General features: G+C 42.7%; 1 protein-coding gene across 1 annotated transcript in view; it reads left to right on the top strand.

Moving 5' to 3' along the window:
• The first annotated feature begins 932 nt into the window (after positions 1–932).
• Positions 933–22704, top strand: part of LOC115622449 (titin) — a 78845-nt gene continuing 57073 nt past the window's right edge. Inside the window, exons 1-14 of the mRNA XM_030516391.1 lie at positions 933–1255; positions 4587–6165; positions 6241–6470; positions 6532–7896; positions 7958–10756; positions 10819–14774; positions 14832–16434; positions 16494–16781; positions 16844–17075; positions 17139–17310; positions 17371–17557; positions 18397–18745; positions 18821–20132; positions 20248–20377. Coding sequence (XP_030372251.1) covers positions 1072–1255; positions 4587–6165; positions 6241–6470; positions 6532–7896; positions 7958–10756; positions 10819–14774; positions 14832–16434; positions 16494–16781; positions 16844–17075; positions 17139–17310; positions 17371–17557; positions 18397–18745; positions 18821–20132; positions 20248–20377 — 14386 coding nt within the window. The 5' untranslated portion in view covers positions 933–1071. The remainder of the gene's footprint in view (positions 1256–4586; positions 6166–6240; positions 6471–6531; positions 7897–7957; positions 10757–10818; positions 14775–14831; positions 16435–16493; positions 16782–16843; positions 17076–17138; positions 17311–17370; positions 17558–18396; positions 18746–18820; positions 20133–20247; positions 20378–22704) is intronic.

Genomic DNA, 22704 nt, shown 5'->3' with positions numbered 1-22704 from the left:
AAAATATATGAAATGTTCATGAATTTTTGGTTTCGTAACCACTTTGAAAATTCTGAAAGAATTTTTCGGTGCGCTAAATATCTATAAATATCACACGAGCGGTGCTTCGGTCGCGATCGACGGGTTCTCGGTCTGCTGCTCGATGGCACTTCGTGAAGTCCGCACCCAATTCGACGAATGGACTGTGAAATGTGCATATAGATATATATGCGATTACACTTAGATATAGATATATACATACATATCTATCTATATATATATGTATATATATATATATATATCTATGTATATATCTAGCTATATTCAAATTTGTGCATTATCCTGGCTTATCCTGCCAAGGATTACATGCAAGGATAGCCACGATAATGTGCATGAATGTGAAAATGTATCTATAATCAAGTGATTCATCCGATATGAGATTTGTGCAGATTTGAAAATCAATTTATAAATAGCCACTGAAAAATAAGAAGCTACCAAACGACACAGTGTACAAGTATATGTAGATATATCTTGCCTGCCAGCCTGACTGAATATCTGAACCAGCACAGTGTGTGTCGCAGTGAAATATTTTCGAAGTTAAAAATAGATGGAAACGCTTCAAAAGCAAAGCATATTAATATGAAGAAGATTGGATGATGAAGAAATCTTTTTGATATATCTGTGTCTATGTATATGCAGTTCGGGTGAATAATAAAAAATTCGAGAAAAAAATAACGCAAGAAACGGGTGTCGGGAAATAAAAGAAAATATGTGAAAAGCAAACATACTCGTAAAATGATAAAATCATAAAACGTTTGCCAAATCACAGCTCTCGAGTGATAAATATAATAACATAATACATATGTGTTTTTCCTTTCCAATTATATTTAATTTCAGCTATTAAGAGAAGCAAAAGAATATATGTAGATAAATCGATCAATAAATAGATATATATATATATATATTATTATCTGTAAAAGTGAAGAAGCAAAGCAACGAGCAGTGATATTGAGGTGTTTATATAGTGCAGTTTATTCTGCATCGATTTGGTTGTCATTTTCAATGATATATAGTGATATATAACTATTCAAAATGCAACGAGAAAATTCGAATCCCTACCAGCAACAGCAGCAGCAGCAGCACCAACAACAACAACAACAGGTGCAACAATACTCCACTCAGGAGTATTCACACTCTTCTCAGCAACACCAGCAGCAAAGGATTAGCCGCACTGAACAACATGTTCAGAGGAGAGAGATCACCACTCAGCAACGAGGTCAGTTGGGCTGCCAGCCCAGAGACGACTATAATTCCGATCAAGCAGTTGTGAACAGTGGGATTCACACCGTGGATTTAGAATTTCCACTGTTCATGCTCTTGTCCATCATGGTCGTTAAAAACATTAAAAGCATATTTCATAACACACTACATCGGCTTCATAACGCTAAAATCCATTCTCAATAGTTCCTCAATGACCTTGAAATTTTGCGTTTGGAACTATATCTGAAAATAAGTTCAATTGTCTATTTAGGGATCGATTACAGAAATGAGGATAGTTTTTGGCTCGCCAATAGTGAGAACTTTAAAAATCGATACAACGGATTGAAGGCATTTTTGTTTTTTTTAATCTCATAAAAATAATACATTTAGAATAATCTAGCTGACCAGCTATTTTAATTATCAGATTTTGTATTAGCGATAAAAAGGTGCTTTCCAGCTACTTATAACTTTTTGGGAGACCATAAAATGGTATGTTAGCAATTTGAATTGTCTTAAGGTGCAGATATGTTACTGTCTGTTCTAGACTTCTAAAAATTTCAAACGATTTTTTATGAAAATTGGGGTAACATTTTCTTGGAGATACAAATCATACTTACACAATTGTGCTATAACGGATTGATGACAAAAACAGAACTTAATTTCTTCAATATTGTTGGGAAATTCAACTTACTTCTTTCAAAAGCAACTTTAAAATCATGCAAAGTTTTGGCACTATATCTATAAAGACTGTTGGATTAACATTCAATTTAATTCCATTATTTTTAAATCGCCCGAAAAATCAAACGATCCATACTACTTCATTGTACATGAAAGATGTGCGATAGCTGCAAAAACTATTTTCCATTCTTATCAATTTCCATAAATTTGATCAAACATTTAAATAAACTAAATAAAGAAGTGTATTTTTTAAACTCCTTCTCTGAACTATACATTATTAAGTATAGTATATGATAATGGAAATAAATCTCTTATCTACTTGATATGTAGGTATAAAGAACTTATAAAATTCCTGCTCAAATTGTAAAAGATGAAATAGTTGAAATATTTTCAACATATTTTCAAGCTATTATTTTGTTATAGTTTGTTAAAAAATGTTAAATTTTGATTAAATAATGCACGATGCAGTAAAATAATAATGTTTGCATCTGATCGATGGAAAAACAGCAACAAATGCAACTCAGTTCCATTTTAAGACGAAATAGTAATAATAATGAATGTATAGTATATGACGAAATTGATTTTTTTTTTTTTTTTAACTTATATATTCAATGTAACAAAGTATTTAACACCCTATGTTTTTATGCTTGTTTTTGATATATACATCTAATATCTTGGTTTTTCGATATCAATCGATAATTTATAATAAAATTTGGATTCGCTTTGAAATTACTGGGCAGCAATACTATTTACTTAATGAAAATCTTTTGAATTTGAACAAAATATATTTAGTAAATACTCAGAAAACCCATATACCTTATATACATATATACTTATATACATATACCTTTCACATAATACGCCTCCTTAACCCTTTTTTAAATGATAGAAGATGAGTATAACTTATGTAGAGTAGATGTCATCATCCAGTACCGGCTTTATCACACATAGTGTGCATTTTATTCCACCCCTGAAGGGTAAATAATAAATTAAACATATTCTTGACATAATGCTGAGATGCCTAAAACCAAATGATAAGACTGATTTGTTTATCGAGTCCCGGCTCTTAATAAAAGTGACATAAGAGCCAGGAGAAATAAACACAATACCTTATTTACTTGCTATACAACAAAATTTGTTTAAAGAATAGCGCACAGGCAAGAATACAAAAATTCTAAATTTATCCACCAGAAGCGGATTAAGCTTCAAGTGAATAGATACAATATGGAAAGCTAATGACTTTTAATCTGATTAATAATTTTCATCATAAGTAAGCATTACGCATTTGGCAAAGTAGTGAAAAAGATTTCATACTTAAGCACCACTTTCTAAAGAAATATTTGTATCCTTCATGAGATCTACCTCTTCTACGCAAAAATAGAAATTCATATTTTACACATTAATCATGTAACAATTATTCTTAAAGGGAAACTATACATTTTTTAAATAAACATCTCAAAAAATGCTTTTCTTCATACAGGGTGCGACATCTTTTATGTCGGTATGTAAACATTGAATATCTTTGAAAATAAATAACCGATTTTCAAGTATGAGATATTTTTATTTAATTTGGTTCTGTACAATTTCTTCAGACTAATTTTTGAAAACAACATCAATCAAGTCAATCGGTTCACTAATGACAAAGGTATTCAATATTTACATACCGACATAAAAGATGGCGCACCCTGTATGTAAACAGATTTTGTAAGATGTACCAAAATCGTAAATAATTGGCATTAAGTGTCTTACCTCAAAAGAAGTCGTAACGTCTCCCGAAACTGAAACGAGAAATAAGGAAAAAATGATTAATCCAATATTTTAATTATTCAAATATTTCTTATCTAAATGACATGATACGAAAATTAATTTGTATTTTTAAATAATTATTTTTTCAGTCCTTTTAATTATTCAAATATTTCTTATCTAAAAGAAATAAAACAAAACTTAATTCGTATTTTTGAATAATTATTTTTTCAGTCCTTGTGTTAACATTGCTTTTAAATGATCTTCATTAATTATCACTCAACATAATCTATTTTTAATTGCGTCCATTCATCTGCCACATTATCGTATCTGTACACAAATATGCACCGATTTATTTATAAACAAAAAATGTATAAGAGAATCTTATATCGTTTGTTTACACTTTGTTGCATTTTTTGCGCCAGTTGTCAGAGTGAGAAAGACATATGGCACCCGAACACTCTTATATGGGGACCCGAAGTGACTTTTAGTCATCTCTCTGGTCATGCGCAGAATAGTCTACGAGAGCGCGAGAGTCGGTTGAGAGAAACAGCTGATTTGGCCGTATTCCAATGCTTGATCACCTGTTCCAAATTCAAAAATAAACCTACATATAGAAACGTGAAGACGTCCTAGTGACACACTTGATGAGTCACTTCAGCGCACATACCAATAAACACTAATACTTATATATTTACATTCATACCTACTTGTATACTATTTGTAGATACATCAAAGATCTAAAAATAAATTGGTACATGTGCCGAATAGTATAAATAATGGTAAACAACAACTAAAAATAGTTCGGCATTGAGGTGTTTAGCTTTTTTAAATTCTGTTTTATTTTGGTTTTCACAATAATATGCTTCTCCATCACAAATGAAATTGTTGACTGATACTTAAATTATTAAATTAATTTTTTACAGTGCAACATCAAGGCGGCATCGGTGGCACCTACGTACCGCCATCGTTAACACACGTCTATGCCCAAGGTGACATTTCACCGCCAGTTTTTGAGCAAATCTTCAAGAATGCTCGCTTCGCTCAGGGCGGCAACGCTCTGTTCGAAGGTAGACTGCGTGGCAATCCGAAGCCATTCGTAACTTGGACCCGAAAAGGCGCACCACTTCTCGAGTCGCAAAAGTTCCGTATGAGCTACAACGAAGCCACTGGCGAAGTGTCCCTCTTAATTAATCAAATTGGACCAGGCGATGAGGGCGAGTACACGTGCACCGCACGCAACCAGTATGGTGAAGCTATTTGCAGTGTCTACATACAACCGGAGGGCGCACCAATGCCCGTACTGCAGCCCATACAAAACTTGGAGAAAAACATCTATTCCAACGGCTACTCTTACACATCCATCGAAGAGGAGTTCCGCGTAGACACCTTCGAGTATAGACTTTTGCGTGAAGTTTCCTTTAGGGAGGCTATAACGCGACGCTCTGGATACGAGCACGACTCTCAATTGTCCCAGGAGCTGGATCGTTCGTTGGGTCCTGCGCACGCACCACAAATAGCGCAGAAACCAAGAAGCTCTAAGCTCATTGAGGGTTCTGATGCTGTTTTCACCGCAAGAGTGGGCTCAAATCCAAAACCACGACTAACTTGGTTCCATAACGGCCAGCGTCTTGTAGCGTCGCAAAAGTATGAGATCTCTTATTCGAGTGGCGTTGCCACGCTTCGCGTGAAAAACGCCACTGCCCAAGACGGCGGACATTATACTCTACTTGCTGAAAATTTGCAAGGCTGTGTGGTGTCTTCGGCTGTGTTGGCCGTAGAACCCGCTGCCGAGTCCGCATATGAGCCTAAGCCTGTGGATGTTATGGCCGAACAACTGGAAGCTGGCAAGGCTTTGCCACCAACTTTTGTGAAGGCTTTTGCCGATCGCGAAATAACTGAAGGTCGCATGGCGCGCTTCGACTGCCGCGTAACCGGTAATCCCTATCCCGAGGTGTTCTGGTTTATAAACGGCCGCCAAGTGCGTGACGATGCCTCGCACAAGATTCTAGTCAACGAGTCCGGCAGTCACTCCCTTATGATCACCAATGTCACGCGTTTGGATGCCGGTGCCGTGCAGTGCTTAGCGCGCAATAAGGCCGGAGAGGTCGCCATAGAAGCGCAATTGAATGTATTGGAGAAGGAGCAAGTTGTCGCACCACAATTTGTGCAACGCTTCAGTACATTGACTGTGCGCGAGGGCGAGCCAATTACCTTGAGTGCCAACGCCATTGGAACTCCCGTGCCACGCATCACTTGGCAAAAGGATGGCGTACAGATCTCATCGACTGCTGAGCGCTTCGTTGGTATTGATGGTGGTGCCACCTGCTTAGAGATACCTCGTGTGAAGGCTTCTGATGCTGGCTGGTATCAATGTACAGCACAAAATATCGCCGGTTCAACTGCTAACCGTGCGAGACTCTATGTCGAAGTTCCCAGAGAACAACCAAGTCACGAACAAAGGCGTCTTAACCTACCTAGACCAACGAAAGTCATCGAACCAGAGTAAGAAACGTGTGACAAAATATTCCTTGGTCAATTGTATTACATGAGTGTTACTCTTTTTATATTTTTCTACAGACCTATTCCTGGTCCGGAAATAATTTATTTGCGCCATGTTGAGCGCGCAAAACCTCATTTGCGGCCCGGCGAGGAAGATCGCGTCTATCCTCCACCACAGTTCATTATACCGTTGCAAAATGTGCAGCAAACTGAAGGTGGTCGGGTGCACATGGAGGCACGTATTGAACCCGTTGGCGATCCCTCAATGGTTGTTGAATGGTTCCTAAATGGTCGCCCACTGGCTGCCAGTAAGTTCGCTAACATTACAATAGTTTGAATGATCAGTTAACGAGTGTTTTACACTTTTAGGTGCTCGCGCCACATCTGTCTTCAAGTTTGGCTTTATTGCGCTCGATTTACTGAGCATTATGGGCCACGATTCTGGGGAATACATGTGCCGCGTCAGCAATGCAAGTGGCGTTGCAGAGTCACGCGCTATTTTATCTGTAACCCAGCGTCCATCTATCGAGCAGTCCTCTCAAAATCCCAACAGCTTGCAATATATCAATCAGCTGGAGGACTACTCGCGCTACCAGCGCCAAGAGAGCACGGAGGAGCTAATGAATCAAGCTCCAGAATTCATCCGGCCCCTAAGAGATTTGGGTGAGCTCGAAGAAGGCAAGAACGTACACTTTGAAGCCCAGGTAACACCGGTCAATGATCCTACCATGCGCGTTGAATGGTATAAGGATGGCCTTCCGATTACTGCCAGCTCACGAATTACCGCTATCTTCAACTTCGGTTATGTCTCCCTAAACATACTGCACCTCCGTGCTGAAGATGCGGGTTCGTATACAGTTCGTGCAGTTAATCGTATTGGCGAAGCCATTAGCTCGTCGACCATCCGTGTGCATTCACGCTCCCAGGTTACCGCTGACTTGGGCATACCCGAACAACAACGCTATATCGAAAAAGTTGAAGAATTGGAGGACTATAGGAAAGCACAACAGCGACGTCATGTCCAAGAGGCACCTGAAGCCATTGCCCCACCCCAATTCAAAACACCAATTCAAAACCAGCTGGATCTACGCGAGCATGCCCATGCCCACTTTGAAGCACGTCTGGAACCGATCGGCGATTCCACAATGCGCGTAGAATGGTTGAAAGATGGCCAGCCATTGGAGGCTAGCTCTCGCATAACTACCTATCACAACTTTGGTTATGTAGCTCTGACCATCAAGCAGCTGACAATTTACGATGCCGGCACTTATACATGCCGTGCCTATAACGCAATGGGTCAAGACACAACCACAGCCCAATTGAGTGTCATTTCTAAGAACGAAATTGTGTCTGATTCGCAGCATCCGGGTGGTCTACAGAAAATACAACATCTGGAAGACTCTTCGCGCTACAGTCGCCGAGAAGAGGAGGAGACCTCCATAACTCAAGCGCCACGCTTCCTAGGCCCTCTGAAAGGAACAACCAAAATTTTAGAAGGTCAACGTGCTCACTTTGAGGCTCGTGTGGAGCCACAAAGCGACTTGGGCATGCATATTGAGTGGTACCACAATGGACGTGCGATCACCGCAGCTAACCGTATTCAAACGTACTACGATTTCGGATATGTCGCATTGGACATCTCCCAAGTGCGAGCTGAAGATGCCGGTGTCTACACTGTGGTGGCCAGAAACAAACTAGGTGAAGCTCAGTTACAAGCAACGATGGTAGTGGAAAGTAAGTATAATAAGGCGTTAGAAAATAGAAAATCTTTGCTAATTACTTTTTCGATTAATAGCTCGTTCCAGCATCGACACATCTAGCATGCACCGCGGCCTTTATGAGAAAACTCAAAATCTGGAAAACCGTCCATTTGCTGAGCCACAATACGATATTGAAGAAATTTCAAAGTCAAAGCCCATCTTCGTACAGCCGCTTACGGACCCGAAGCCTATCCACGATGGCAAGAACATCCACTTGGAGTGTCGTCTAGAGCCTATGGGCGATCCCACAATGCGTGTCGAATGGTTCCACAATGGCCGTCCCGTGACTGTTGGTTCACGTTTCCGCACCTACTATGATTTCGGTTTTGTTGCTTTGGATATCATTCAAGCGACGGCTGCCGACTCTGGGGAATACACAGTGCGAGCCACAAACCATTTGGGATCTGCTCACACCTCGGCATGTGTGCGTGTCATTGATCGCACGGATGTGGTGACTGAGACTCAGAACGAACAATCTCTTGAACAAATCCAACTGCTTGAAGATTCGCGTCGTCGCCACCATATGGAAGAGGATATTACCATTATGCAAGCTCCACAATTCACTCGTGCTTTGCATAATATTGAAACCATGGAGGGCACAAATGTTCATTTGGAGTGCCGTCTGCAACCAGTTGGTGACCCAAGCATGCGTATTGAGTGGTTTGTCAATGGCAAGCCCGTTAAGACTGGACATCGTTTCCGGCCAGCCTACGAATTCGACTATGTAGCGCTTGATTTGCTTGGCTGTTATGCCATTGATTCGGGAGTTTACACGTGCCAAGCCCGAAACCAGTTGGGTGAGGCCGTCACCTCATGCTCTGTGCGCATTATTGCGAAGAACGATTTAATTTTGGAAACGCAAAATGAGTCTGGCTTGCAGAAAATCCAGTACTTGGAGGATTCATCGCGTTACCGCCGCAATGAATTTGTAGATGAAGTTGTCAATATTCGTCCCCGTTTCTTAACGCACCCCAAGAGCTTAACCAATACGCGTGAGGGTGGTCATGCTCACTTTGAATGTAAGATTGAACCAGTAACTGACCCAAATCTAAAAGTGGAATGGTTCAAGAACGGTCGCCCGATTACGGTTGGTCACCGATTCCGTCCTATTCATGATTTCGGATATGTCGCTTTGGACATTGTTGATCTGATTGCTGAAGATTCCGGCGTTTACACCTGCCGCGCAGTTAATCTAATTGGATCCGATGAGACTCAGGTCGAATTGCAATGCCGTAGCAGTGAACAAATCGTCACTGTTACCCAAAATGAAGCTGGCCTAGAACAGATTCATTATTTGGAAGACCGATCGCGTTATAGCCGCCGCGAAGAGATCGATGAAAGCACGAAGCAGACACCAGTTTTCACTACCTCTTTGAAGAACATCGAAATAAAGGAGAATCAACGTGCCCACTTTGAGTGCCGTTTAATTCCGGTATCCGATCCTTCCATGCGCGTGGAATGGTACCACAACAACTTGCCACTAAAATCTGGCTCGCGATTCACTGAGACCAACAACTTCGGCTTTGTAGCTCTGGACATTATGTCCTGCTTACCTGAGGATGCAGGTACTTATACCTGCCGTGCTTTCAATGCTGTTGGTGAAGCTATCACCTCTGCAGTCGCCATCGTGCACACCAAGAAGTCTATCTATCTAGAATCGCAACATGAAACTGCACTGCCACGCTTGCAGCATTTGGAAGATGGTTCTAAGCGTCAACGCATCAGCGTTCAAGATGAATTTGTTTCTCAGGCACCAGTGTTCACCATGCCGGTGCGAGATGTTCGTGTTGCTGAAAATCAGGCAGTGCACTTTGAAGCTCGCTTGATCCCGGTGGGCGATCCCAACCTAAAGGTAGAATGGCTCCGCAATGGTCAGCCCATTGAAGCCTCCAATCGTACGACAACAATGCATGATTTCGGATATGTGGCGCTTAACATGAAATATGTTAATCCTGAAGACTCTGGCACCTACACCTGCCGTGCCGTCAATGAACTGGGTCAAGCTGTAACTTCAGCTTCGTTGATTGTGCAGTCAAAGACTGCTATACAGTTGGAGACTCAACACGAAGCTGCCATGCACAAGATTCATCAACTAGAGGATCACAGCAAGTACCAACGCCGCGAGGAAGAGGAATTCACCGTGACAACAGCACCAGTTTTTGTTACCAAATTGATTGGTCCTAGCAATCTGGTTGAGGGACAAAGTGCTCATTATGAGTGCCGCATTGAACCATACCCTGACCCAAGCCTTAAGGTTGAATGGTTCCACAACGGCAAGCCGCTTAGCACTGGTCATCGCTTCCGTACAACTTATGACTTCGGATTTGCTGCTCTAGACATCCTCACTGTGTACGCTGAAGATAGCGGCGAGTACACATGCCGTGTGACTAACAATCTTGGCGAAGCCGTGAACTCTGTTGTGCTTAATGTGCAATCTCGTTCTTCTATTATTCACGAGACTCAGCATGAAGAAGCTTTGCACAAGATTCAGCACTTGGAGGATACAACGCGTTTCCAACGCAAGGCCGACGAAGATCAGTTCCATGCCGAACGCCCACAGTTCGGACGTCCGCTGCGTAATGCCAAGGTCAATGAAGGCACTCCAGTTCATTTGGAAGCTACCTTGGTCCCCGTTAATGATCCAACCATGAAGGTGGAATGGTATTGTAATGGCAGACCCATTCAAACAGGTCATCGCTTCAAGACAACCTATGATTTCGGCTTCGTTGCGTTGGACATCTTATATGCACATGCTGAAGATACTGGCACATACATGTGCAAGGCCAAGAATGCTGTAGGGGAAGCTGTCACGACTTGTGCTGTAAACGTAACAGGTTGGTTAACATGAGATAAATTTATAGAAGAATAACATTAAATTGTTTCTTGTAATTTTTAGCAAATAAGACATTGGACCTCGACACAATGGATGCTCAGCGTCTCGAGAAGATTCGTCAACTGGAGAGCTATGCACCACCAACTAAGCTAGAAGTAGAAGAGAAGGGTCAAAAGCCTATTTTCCTGACGCCTCTAAGCAACCTGGAGCATCTGAAGGAAGGTGAACACGCTCACCTGGAGTGTCGCGTTGAACCAATAAATGACCCTAACCTGAAGATTGAATGGTTCTGCAATGGCAAACAACTGCCAACTGGTCATCGCTATAGAACCACTCATGACTTCGGCTACGTCGCTTTAGATATTTTGTATGTCTACGGAGAAGATACTGGCACATATATGTGCAAGGCCACAAACCTGTTGGGAGAGGCCGTTAATACCTGCAACGTGCGTGTGCTGAACCGTCGCAGCATGATTCTGGATACTCAGCATCCTGATGCTTTGGAGAAAATACAAAAACTAGAATCAAAGGTAGTGACCACCCGTACTGAAGTTGGCGACCATCCCCTCAGCCCACCACACTTTACGGCAGAGCTGCGCGGATCTACTGAGATCTATGAAGGTCAAACCGCTCACTTTGAAGCTCAAGTGGCTCCAGTTCATGATCCAAACTTGCGCATCGAGTTTTACCATAATGGCAAGCCACTGCCATCGGCTGCTCGTTTCCACATCACTTTTGATTTCGGATATGTCTCACTGGATATAACACATGCTGTGGCCGAAGATGCTGGCGAGTACTCTGTGCGCGCCGTCAATGCGCTCGGGCAATGCGTTTCGTCCACAAACTTGCGCGTCATTGCACGTGGTACTATTATCTCCGACACTCAACATCCTGAGGGATTGGAGAAAATACGCAAGCTGGAATCAAATGCTCCATATCAGCGTCAAGAAATTGAGACTCCTGGCACTAGACAGCGTCCAGTGTTCACTCAACCACTGCAAAATATCGATCGCATTAACGAACATCAAACAGCTCACTTTGAGGCCCGCCTTATTCCTGTGGGTGATCCAAATCTGAAGGTCGAATGGTACCGTAATGAGAAGCTTATTGAGGACAGCTCCCGCATTACCAAGCAACACGATTTTGGTTACGTATCCTTGGACATCTCTCACATTCGCAAGGAAGATGAGGGCGTTTATATGTGCCGCGCAGTTAATCCATTGGGCGAGGCCGTTACCACCGCTTCGATGCGTGTTGTCACTGAAGCTAGTATTCTCATGGATACACAACATCCAGATAGTATCAGTCGCATCCACCAATTGGAGAAACCCGTAGCTCCACGCCCAGCAGAGCCAGAGCGCCTCTTTGAGAAGCCTATCTTTACGCAATTGCTTACTGGTCCTTCTGAAGTGTGGGAAGGCACGCACGCACACTTTGAGGCTCGCGTTGTTCCGGTCGGTGATCCTTCTTTGAAATTCGAGTGGTACATCAACGGTGTGGAACTGCAAATGGGCTCGCGCCTGCGTACAACACATGACTTTGGTTTTGTTACTCTGGACATTAACGCTGTTGTTCCTGAAGATGCCGGTGTCTACATGTGCCGTGCATACAATGCCGCTGGCGAGGCCGTTTCCTCTACAGCTATGAAGGTCAAGACTAAGGCGAACATCGACGGACAGCCCTTGGTTCCAGAATCCTGGGAAGCTATTCGCCTTAAGGAAGCCGCCATGAACCGCGTACCTGAAATGCTTGTTGACTCAACACCGCAACAAGCCCCAGTGTTCACGACTCACTTGCAGAGCTACGACAAACTGCATGAGGGACAGCATGTATTGCTGGAGGCTCAAGTAGAACCTCGTGCTGATCCAAATCTACGTATAGAATGGTTCAAGAATGGTATTTCATTGACCACTGGCTCTCGTATTCGCAGCACTTTCGATTTCGGTCTAGTAACATTGTCTATTAACGGTCTGCGTGAGGATGATTCAGCCATCTATACTTGCAAAGCCACTAACTTGGTTGGCGAAGCTGTTTCTACATCGTCTTTGAAGATCGAAGATCGTCATTGGTTACATGCAGAATCTCTGCATCCAGACTCGCTGCCACGTATTGGTGAGCTAGAAGCACCAAAGGAGGGTCGCCCAGAGGCACCTGAGCCCACATACGAAACTCCCGTTTTCATTACCCACTTGAACAACATTGAGTGCAAAGAGACCGATAATGTGCGTTTTGAGTGCAACGTTGAACCAGCTCGCGATCCAACCATGAACATCGAATGGTACTACAATGGTCAGCCATTGCAAGCTGCAGCCAAATTCAAGTCAATTTATGACTTTGGCTACTGCGCCTTAGATTTGACCAACTCGTACGCAGAAAACAGCGGCGTTTATACTTGCAAGGCTACGAACAGCAAGGGCTCAGCCACAACTTCGGGCACGCTTAGGTGCACTGGTGGAAAGACAATGTTCTTGGATACTCAACATCCTCAGGGTGAGAGTGGACTGGAAGCTGTTCAGGAAACCGAAGAGGCCCTGGCTAACCGCTACAACCAGAAGTCAACTAAGCCTGAGACGCAATATCCTCCTCCAGTCTGGACAAAACCATTGCAGCCTGAGTTTAAGCTGTCTGAAGCACAACCAATCCATTTGGAGGCAAATGTGGAGCCCAAAGAAGATCCTAACTTGTTTATTGAGTGGTATTTCAACGGAAAACTGTTGCAACATGGCTCGCGCTTCAAGATGACCACCGAGTTTGGCTTCGTTACCATGGACATGATTGAAGTTTATGAAAGAGATCAAGGCATATATACTTGCAAGGCTTACAACAAGGCCGGCGAAGCTTTCACATCTACTACCATTTTCTGCAGTAGCAAGGAAAATATTATTGAGAAAACTCAGCATCCCAAGGGAGCAGAAGGTCTTGAACAAATCCAAGACCTGGAAGATTCACTACGCAGGGATGGTAGCAAGCCAGAGAAACCTGAAGAAGGCATTGCACCACGCTTTACTACCGAGTTCGTCAACATCGCGGACATCGGCGAAGGTGAACTTGCCCACTACGAAGCCAACCTTATTCCGGTGGGTGATCAGAGTATGGTCATCGAATGGTTCTTTAATGGTAAAGTTTTGGAGGCTAGCCATCGTGTGCGCACTATTTATGCCTTTGGAACTGTCGCTTTGGAGGTGCTCGGCACTAAGATCGAGGACACCGGCACTTACACATGCCGTGCCACCAACAAATACGGATCTGCTGAGATCAGCTGCACTTTGGAGTGCGTTGACAAGCCACGTGGCCAGAAACCGCGCTTCACGTCGCACATTCAACCGCTGCAAGGCTTGAAGGATGGACAGTCTGCACACTTTGAGTGCACTCTGATACCCGTTAATGATCCTGATTTGAAGGTCGAGTGGTATCATAATGGCAAACTTTTGCGTCATTCGAACCGCATCAAGACAGTTTCCGACTTCGGTTACGTTGTGCTGGATATTGCCTACTTGCAGGATCATGATAGTGGCGAGTATGTGTGCAGAGCTTACAACAAATATGGTGAGGACTTTACTAGAACGACACTCAATTGCGGTGGTCGCGGCGGTGTGTTCTACGACAGTTTACAGCCCGATTCACTACCAAGAATTCGTGAGCTTGAGTGTCCACAAGGCCAACAGACCGATTCTAGTGCTCCTATTGTGGCTGAACCACCCAAATTCATTACCCAAATCAGTGATGTAACCAAACTTGTCGAGGGCCAAAGCGCGCACTTTGAAGCCCGTTTGACGCCTGTAACCGACCCAGATCTGAAGGTCGAATGGTATTTCAATGGCAAAAAACTGCCCCATGGACATCGTTTCCGTACCTTCCACGACTTTGGCATTGTCATTTTGGATATTCTGTACTGCTATGAGGAGAATTCCGGTGTATATGAGTGCCATGCCGTCAATAAATACGGTGAAGATGTCACTCGTGCTACGCTAAAATGCGCTTCGAAGGCTAGTCTTATTCTAGACTCTCAACTGCCACGCGTAAGTTATTCGATTATTTTAATTTAATTTCATTTGTTAATAAATCTTTACTTATAGGGAATGGAAGGTGGTCTGGAGAAGATTGCCAATCTTGAGTACAGCATGGTACGCACTCGCGACGAAACAACGGAAGAGACTAAGGGCAAGGCTCCAGTGTTCACCGTTCCTCTTGAAAATATTGAAAATCTACGTGAGGGTGAAAACGCTCATTTCGAGGCGCGCATTACACCAGCTGATGATCCTAAGCTTAAGGTTGAATGGTATTGGAACGGTCGTCCACTCAAGGCCGGCTCTCGCTTCCGTACCTTCTGTGACTTTGGATTCGTCATCTTGGAAATTTCACCTGTTTATCCCGAAGACTCTGGCGAATATTCGTGCCGTGCTATTAATGAGTATGGTGAAGCCGTTACCACAGCTACCATGAAGATTCAGGGTAAACGCAGCATTATTATGGAATCCCAGCTGCCAAAGGGCATGGAGGGCACTATTGACAGAATTGCAGAATTAGAAGGATTGGGTTCACGCAGCACAGAGTTTGTACCTGATGATGACACTGGCAAGCCGCCAGAGTTCATAACCACACCGTTCGATATGGTGATCACCGAGAACTCTTTGGCCCACTTCGAGTGTCGCTTGCAGCCCATTAACGATCCGTCCATGCGCGTTGACTGGTTCCACAATGGCAAGGCTTTGTGGGCTGGCTCCCGCATTAAGACTATTAACGACTTCGGTTTTGTCATTCTTGAAATAGCTGGTTGTTATCAACGCGATAGTGGTCTGTACACTTGCAAGGCCACCAACAAGCATGGTGAGGCTACTGTCTCATGCAAGCTACAGGTTAAGGGACGCCAGGGTATTGTTATGGAGCCTCAACTACCCTCAAACTTCCGTACTGGTACGGAAAGTTTGCAGAAGTTGGAGGAGAGCATGCATAGACGCGAGGAAATCGTTATCGATGAGGAGCAACCTAACCCGCCTAAGTTCATTGAAGAGATCAAGGACAATTTGGATGTGCCCGAGGGTGGTCCAGTTCACTTCGATTGCCGCGTTGAGCCTGTTGGCGATCCAACTATGCGCATTGAATGGTTCTACAACGGCCTTCCTATGGCTACTGGCTCTCGAGTACATCAATTGAATGACTTCGGTTTCATTGCTCTCGACATCGATTATATTTATGCACGCGACTCTGGCGAATACACCTGTCGCGCCACAAACAAGTGGGGCACAGCAACTACCACTGCAAAGGTTAGCTGCAAGGGCAAGCACAACATTGTCTACGAATCGCAGTTGCCAGAAGGCATGACCTCTGAAAAGTTGAAGGAATTGGAGCGTGGACGCATACCAGAGGCTCCGAAAGTCGTAGAGCCAGAGTTTGGACCGCCGAAGTTCATTACTCAAATTACTTCCGTTACCGTCGAAGAAGCAGAGGCAGTCCGATTCGAGTGCCAAGTGGAACCAAAGACTGATCCAAGCTTGCGCATTGAATGGTACCGCAATGGCAGACCATTGCCATCTGGTCATCGTTATAGGAACATCTTCGATATGGGCTTTGTATCATTGGATATTTTGTATGTATACGGAGAGGACTCTGGAGAGTACGTCTGCCGTGCTATTAACAACCATGGTGAAGACCGAACCAAGGCAACTGTGTCCTGCAAAAGTAAGTTTAACTAAAGATCTGCATTGAAAACAGCATTTAATGTGCCTGGATTGTTTCAGAACTGCCCACTATTTTGTTGCAAAACCAAGTGCCTCGTGGCATGAAACGCTCAGACGCGTTGACGCAAATGGAAGCTACCATCAAAAAGTATACTTCTGAAGTGCATTTGACCGAAGACGATTTGTTTGATCCCGATCGCAAGCAGCCACCTCGCTTTGTCACGCAAATCAAAGACCAAGCCAATCTTACGGAAATGGCTGTCACTAAATTCGAGTGCCAGCTGGCTCCTGTTGGTGATCCCAACATGAAGGTGGAATGGTTCTTTAATGGAAAACCTTTGCTCTACAGTAGGTTTAATTGAAACGGTAAAAGGATTACAAATGTAACCGAAAATTTTCGATTTCTGCAGAGAACCGCTTCCAACCCATTTACGACTTTGGTTATGTGGCGATGAACTTCGGTTGGGTCTACCCTGAGGATAGCGGCGAATATGTCTGTCGCGCAACTAATTTGTATGGCAAGGACGAAACTAGAGCTTTCATTAAAGTCGCTGGAAAGCCGGGCATTGTTTACGATTCTCAATTGCCCGCTCACATGCAGAGTATCGATCGTATTCGTGAAATGGAAGCTTCTTGGCAGGTGTAAGTAGATTAGTTATAAGTTGAGTAAAATATATGTAGCTAGCATGTCATATTTTGAAATAGTGTGCCTGAGGAGGTTGATCCAGACGCAAAACCAAGAACAAAGCCTATCTTTGTCAGCAAACTGGAACCACAGACCGTGGAAGAAGGCGAATCAGCTAGATTCTGTGTGCGTGTAACTGGACATCCACGTCCAAGAGTTATGTGGCTCATCAATGGCCATACCGTCGTGCATGTAAGTTCTTGTGTGCCCCTCTTCTAGAGTTACGTTGCTCAACATACGGTTCATTGACAGGGCTCTCGCTACAAGTTAACCAATGATGGCATGTTCCATTTGGATATCCCGAAGACCCGCCAGTATGACACCGGAAAAGTTGAGGTGATTGCCCGCAACTCTGTGGGTGAATCGATTGCTTCCACTGAATTGAATGTTGTCGCTCGCTCGGATGACTATCGTAATGTTCTGAAGAATTCGCCACGCCGTAAGTATTACCATCTGATAAGGCTACACAATTGAATTCCGAGCGGAATTAGAGAAGATTAATAAATGACCTAATAACGTAGCACTTAACAACAGTAGACTTTAGATGATTCAACTAAACAAGACAACAACAAATTAAGTAAAAACCGCATTGTATATATACATACACCAAAAAGCACCAGAACCCATATTAAACGCGAGCAGAATTTTCAATGCACAGTATTACTACGCACTCTAATAACATGCCACATTTAAACGACTAGAAAGGTTAAAACACAAATATAAACCACAAAAGGCCCCGTTCCGTTTATATCCGATCCCCAAAAGACCCCCACACCTTTATCCCAAGATACCTATTGTAGTACTTTCGACGAGATTGCAACGCCGTGAAACCTGCCGGGCTCGACATTAAGCCGAGGAACAGAGGAAGGTGGATGCGACCCATAATAAGTATTGCTGGACCATGGGTAATGGTTATGCGAGTTTTTTATGTGCCTTTGAACCCGTCTGTTTTAAACTGTGTGTATTCTCCGGCATTATTAGGATCATATTTCTCTCTGTCTTCATCTTTACTAAAGAGATTTTCAAAGGAGTCAGTTGACCTCTGATCAAAACAGTTTACTAATTTCAAATCATTTCTTTTCTAAAAAGAACTGCTAACTTTTTAAAAAGGCATGATCGATTAAGTATTTGATAAACAACAAAATAATCATTGTACTGCATGCAAACAAGTTTGCTTTTTGTAGTTTTTATCCAAAACTTGCTTTCTGTATATAACCCCCAACTTCCTGAGCTGGCCCTCGACAACGTAAATAACAAAAAACTGTTTCCCCAATGTAGCATGGTACGATTATGAGCTAGCTGCCTATCAGAAGGAACGTCAGGAAAATGAGTTGGAGAAGGTATTTGATGAGCGTAAGCAATATTTATCCGAACAAAGCGCCCATACCCTAAAGGGCGTTGAACACCTTAAGCCCAAGCAATATAAGCCAGCAACTCCAGAATGGCAGCAGAGCGTTAAGGCCAAGAAGAGCGAGGAGTATTACAACAAGTTGCAGGAATTGGAGACAGAGCAGCTGCTGAAGGAGACCACTTTGCGCAGAGATAACCATCAGTACGCCATACCTGGCGACAAGGTTGTTAGCAGCTCCGCTGCCAAGGGTATGGCCCAGTCGTACGAGGAGAACCTGTAAGCTTAAAACGCCAGCTATTCAATTTGTAGTTCCCGTTTTTACATTGTTTACTGTTTCGCCTTTGTTTACAGCCAAGAGCAAACGAGCAACACTCAAATCAAGAAGGCTGGACCTAAGGGTACAGCGGAACCATCAGAGTCTTCCGTGCATGGCCGCGAAGTGCACATGAATAAGCAACAGCAGGTACAGAAGGAGATTCAGGGTGATTTGGAAATCACTCGCAAGATAACATCGACCGAAACAACTGAAATGGAGCACAAGGGCACTACGCAAGAGCGTGTAGTGAAGGGCCCAGTAAAACCAGCCAAAGCGCCAATTTTCACCAAGAAGATACAGCCATGCCGCGTCTTTGAGAACGAACAAGCTAAGTTTGAAGTCGAGTTCGATGGCGAGCCCATGCCAACTGTGAAATGGTTCCGTGAGAGCTTCCCCATTCAGAACTCTCCCGATTTGCAGATTCATACCTTTAGCGGAAAATCGATCCTGATCATACGCCAAGTCTTTGTCGAGGACTCGGCTGTGTTCTCTTGTGTGGCTGAGAATCGTGGTGGCACTGCAAAGTGCAGCGCCAATTTGGTTGTGGAAGAGCGCCGACGAGCTGGCAAGGGTGGAATACAACCACCAAGCTTTGTCACAACTATCCAGAGTACCACTGTAGCCACCGGTCAATTGGCCCGCTTCGACGCTAAGGTCACAGGTACCCGTCCAATGGATGTGTATTGGCTGAAGAACGGCATGAAGATACATCCAAGCATCAAATTTAAAATGCTTGAAGAGGATAGTGTGCATACATTGCTCATTATTGAGCCATTTGCAGAGGATTCTGGTCGTTATGAGTGTGTGGCTGTGAATGCAGCCGGTGAGGCACGCTGCGATGGTGACTGTGTAGTCCAATCGCCAACCAAGCCGGACAAGCCAACTACTCCAGGCAGTGAAAAACCGCCACATATTGTCGAGCAACTTAAGAGCCAATCCGTTGAGGAGGGCAGCAAAGTTATCTTCCGCTGTCGCGTTGATGGCAAACCAACGCCTACGGCCCGCTGGATGCGCGGGGAGAACTTTGTGAAGCCTTCGCGCTACTTCCAAATGAGCCGCCAGGGTGAATACTACCAGCTGATCATATCGGAGGCATTCCCCGAGGATGAGGGCACTTATAAGTGTGTGGCTGAGAATAAGTTGGGCAGCATTCAGACCAGCGCTCAGCTTAAGGTGCGTCCAATCGAGAACTTGGATGCACCTCCCACCATCACAGCCTTGAAGGATGTTTCCGTTACTGAAGGCATGCCAGCCCAGTTCAAGACCACTGTGACCGGCAAAGTGAAGGCAACCAGTGTGCAATGGTTCCGAGAAGGTCAATTGATACCAGAAACACCTGACTTCCAGGTAAGAATTGCATCTAGCACTACAAAATTATTATATGTTTTTCGAGGAAACGCTGTATTACTTGTATAGTAATTGTGTTTGCAAATTTCTAATTGTCTTAATACGAACATTTCAGATGATTTTCGATGGTAACAGCGCTGTACTTCTGATCGGAACGACCTACGAAGAAGATTCGGGTATCTTTACAGTACGTGTGACTTCGTCAACTGGACAAGTCGAGTCCTCAGCCAAACTGACTGTTAAAAGTAAGGATTAAATTAAAAATAAGAAAACAAAACAAATGCCCAAAGTTTGAAAACGTAAGCGAGCAGTGTTCTAAACTCCAGTGAATGTTCAAAAACAACGACCACCAACAACAACAGTAATTTATTTGTTGACTTAAAGCTCAAAACACCACTTAGTACGCAACGAATTTTTTAAGCCACTGACGTTTTACGAACCTTTATACACCAACTACTACTGCTACTCGTAATAGTTTGGTTAAGCATAATATTTTAAAGTGAAAATCAAATTGAAATTGCGCAAATCCTAGGCGCTAGTTATACTAAAAACGAACGAATTATTTCTACTAACAATTTGCAAAATGTGAAAATTAACGAAAGATATATAACACAAAAAGCTACACAACAACAAAAAAAATCAAGATTAATTACAAATAATAAAAATAATTACAAGTATTTTGCAACATAAATATTTATAGAAAATTCTTTCTTTGCTTGTTTATCGGTTGAATATGAAATTGTCCGTTTGAGTGAAAGTCAATTAGACGTTCCGCTCCGATCGCAAAAGAATAGAGAATATTAATTCGAATAAACTCAGAAAGCACTCATTGGACACTGAAAGCACTCGAAGCACAGGCCAAAGTAGATCTGCCCTGTTGAGTTAAAAATAAGACAGCTATGTACTTTTGATATTAGTCAGATGAGAATGTATATAGTAGAAATGTTATAAATACCTTCAGCATGTAGCACCAATCTATAGATACATACATACAGATGAGTATATGTTTTCTATCTGTCGGTCCGTCCATTTCTGTTGCCTATCTATATGATAGTTTTGTATATGGCACACCCATTTTGGGGCCGTGCGCAAAACGCACATTTGTGCCGCCTCCGCTCGAGCTCGGGCGAAAAGTCTTATTTTTCATTTGAATATTAGCATAAAATATTATGGATGGCACATCTAGCCCGAGCAACAGCACTCTCTGTATCTGCCAGATACAGATTTCAAAACACGCACACACACACACACATACATTCACAATCATATAGCGTGTGCAAGAAGTAGAACATTTTCTGAAACACAGCAACCAAGTGTTTAAATTTTTCATTGTAGACATGGGTTTTCAGATTTCAAATTTCAGTTGCCAGATTGCCAGCAACAACAACACATTGTATGGCTATATAGTATAGTATGTATGCCCCATTCTATTTTCAATTTCTTTTTGGAAAATGCTGCTTCGAAAATCTAATTTCCAATAGATTAGCTTTAAATCTGTTTTGTATTTTTAGCACCCAACATAGCAGGCATCGACGAGTTGTTTTTCTTTTCTTTTCTTTTTTGCCTGGACTTGTTCGTAGAAAGAAAACAGCACTTTACTTAAAATATCGTTTTGTTTTTTAAAAAGAAATGGTTAATTTATTTGACTTAGGTTTCAATAAAAGAAAGAAGAAATAACAATATGGTAGAAATGTATTTTCCTTAGCTCCCTTAGCGAAAATAAAATTACAAATAACACAAAGATGTTCGCTTTGTTTCTGTGGATAAGAAGTGACAGGTCCGAGTTGCCGAGTGGGCCGATGTCGGCTTCCATTAGCTGCAATAGATTTTTAGATTCGCTTGGCGACAATAGCTTGGCGAGTAGCTGTTGCCATTGGGCAAGCACCAAATTTAATTGCTCAGTTTATGGTCAGTTTATTTTAATTAAATTAATCAGCTACGGTTGCTCAATCTTTCGAAAGTTCTTCTTCGCCTTACGCTGATTCATTTTGTTTATTTTCGTAATCGGTGCAGATTTGATTTTTGTTTCCAACCGACATCATGGCTGGGGCCTGTAATTGTTTAGGGAAAAAGGCAAATTAATAAAATTGTTTAGGATTGGCTTTGAATTGAAACGACGCTTTAAGATATTATACTTAACCGAACAAGACTCGGACTGGACTGGTTGATCCTCTCACCCAATGATTGTACTTATACTCCCTGAAATGTGTTAATACTGACGATGATGATATTGATAATGATGATCCTGATAATGATGATGATGTTGTTCCCATGTTGAATTGTATTGTTTATTTAATTTAAATCTATTTATGTTTTAGTGATGTTGCATGAGATTTTATTATTCATTTTTTATTACCGCTTTTTACTACTAATTATTTCGTTTCCGTTCCCACTTTTGGTTACATTCATTCAAATCATTTCGTAAAAAAAACAATAAAACAAAACGAAAAGCAAAAATCAAAATTCTTCTCAACGCGCAATCGAATTGGATAAAAGTATTAGCTGCTTATGCTGCCAATATTTTGTTTTTTGTTTCTTGTGGTAAAAAATGCTTTACTAAAAAATAATCATA

This window comes from Scaptodrosophila lebanonensis, unplaced genomic scaffold (assembly GCF_003285725.1).
Source record: "Scaptodrosophila lebanonensis strain 11010-0011.00,11010-0021.00 unplaced genomic scaffold, SlebRS2 tig00000043-arrow-pilon, whole genome shotgun sequence".
Taxonomy (NCBI): domain Eukaryota; kingdom Metazoa; phylum Arthropoda; class Insecta; order Diptera; family Drosophilidae; genus Scaptodrosophila; species Scaptodrosophila lebanonensis.
This window is presented reverse-complemented; position numbering and strand designations above follow the sequence as displayed.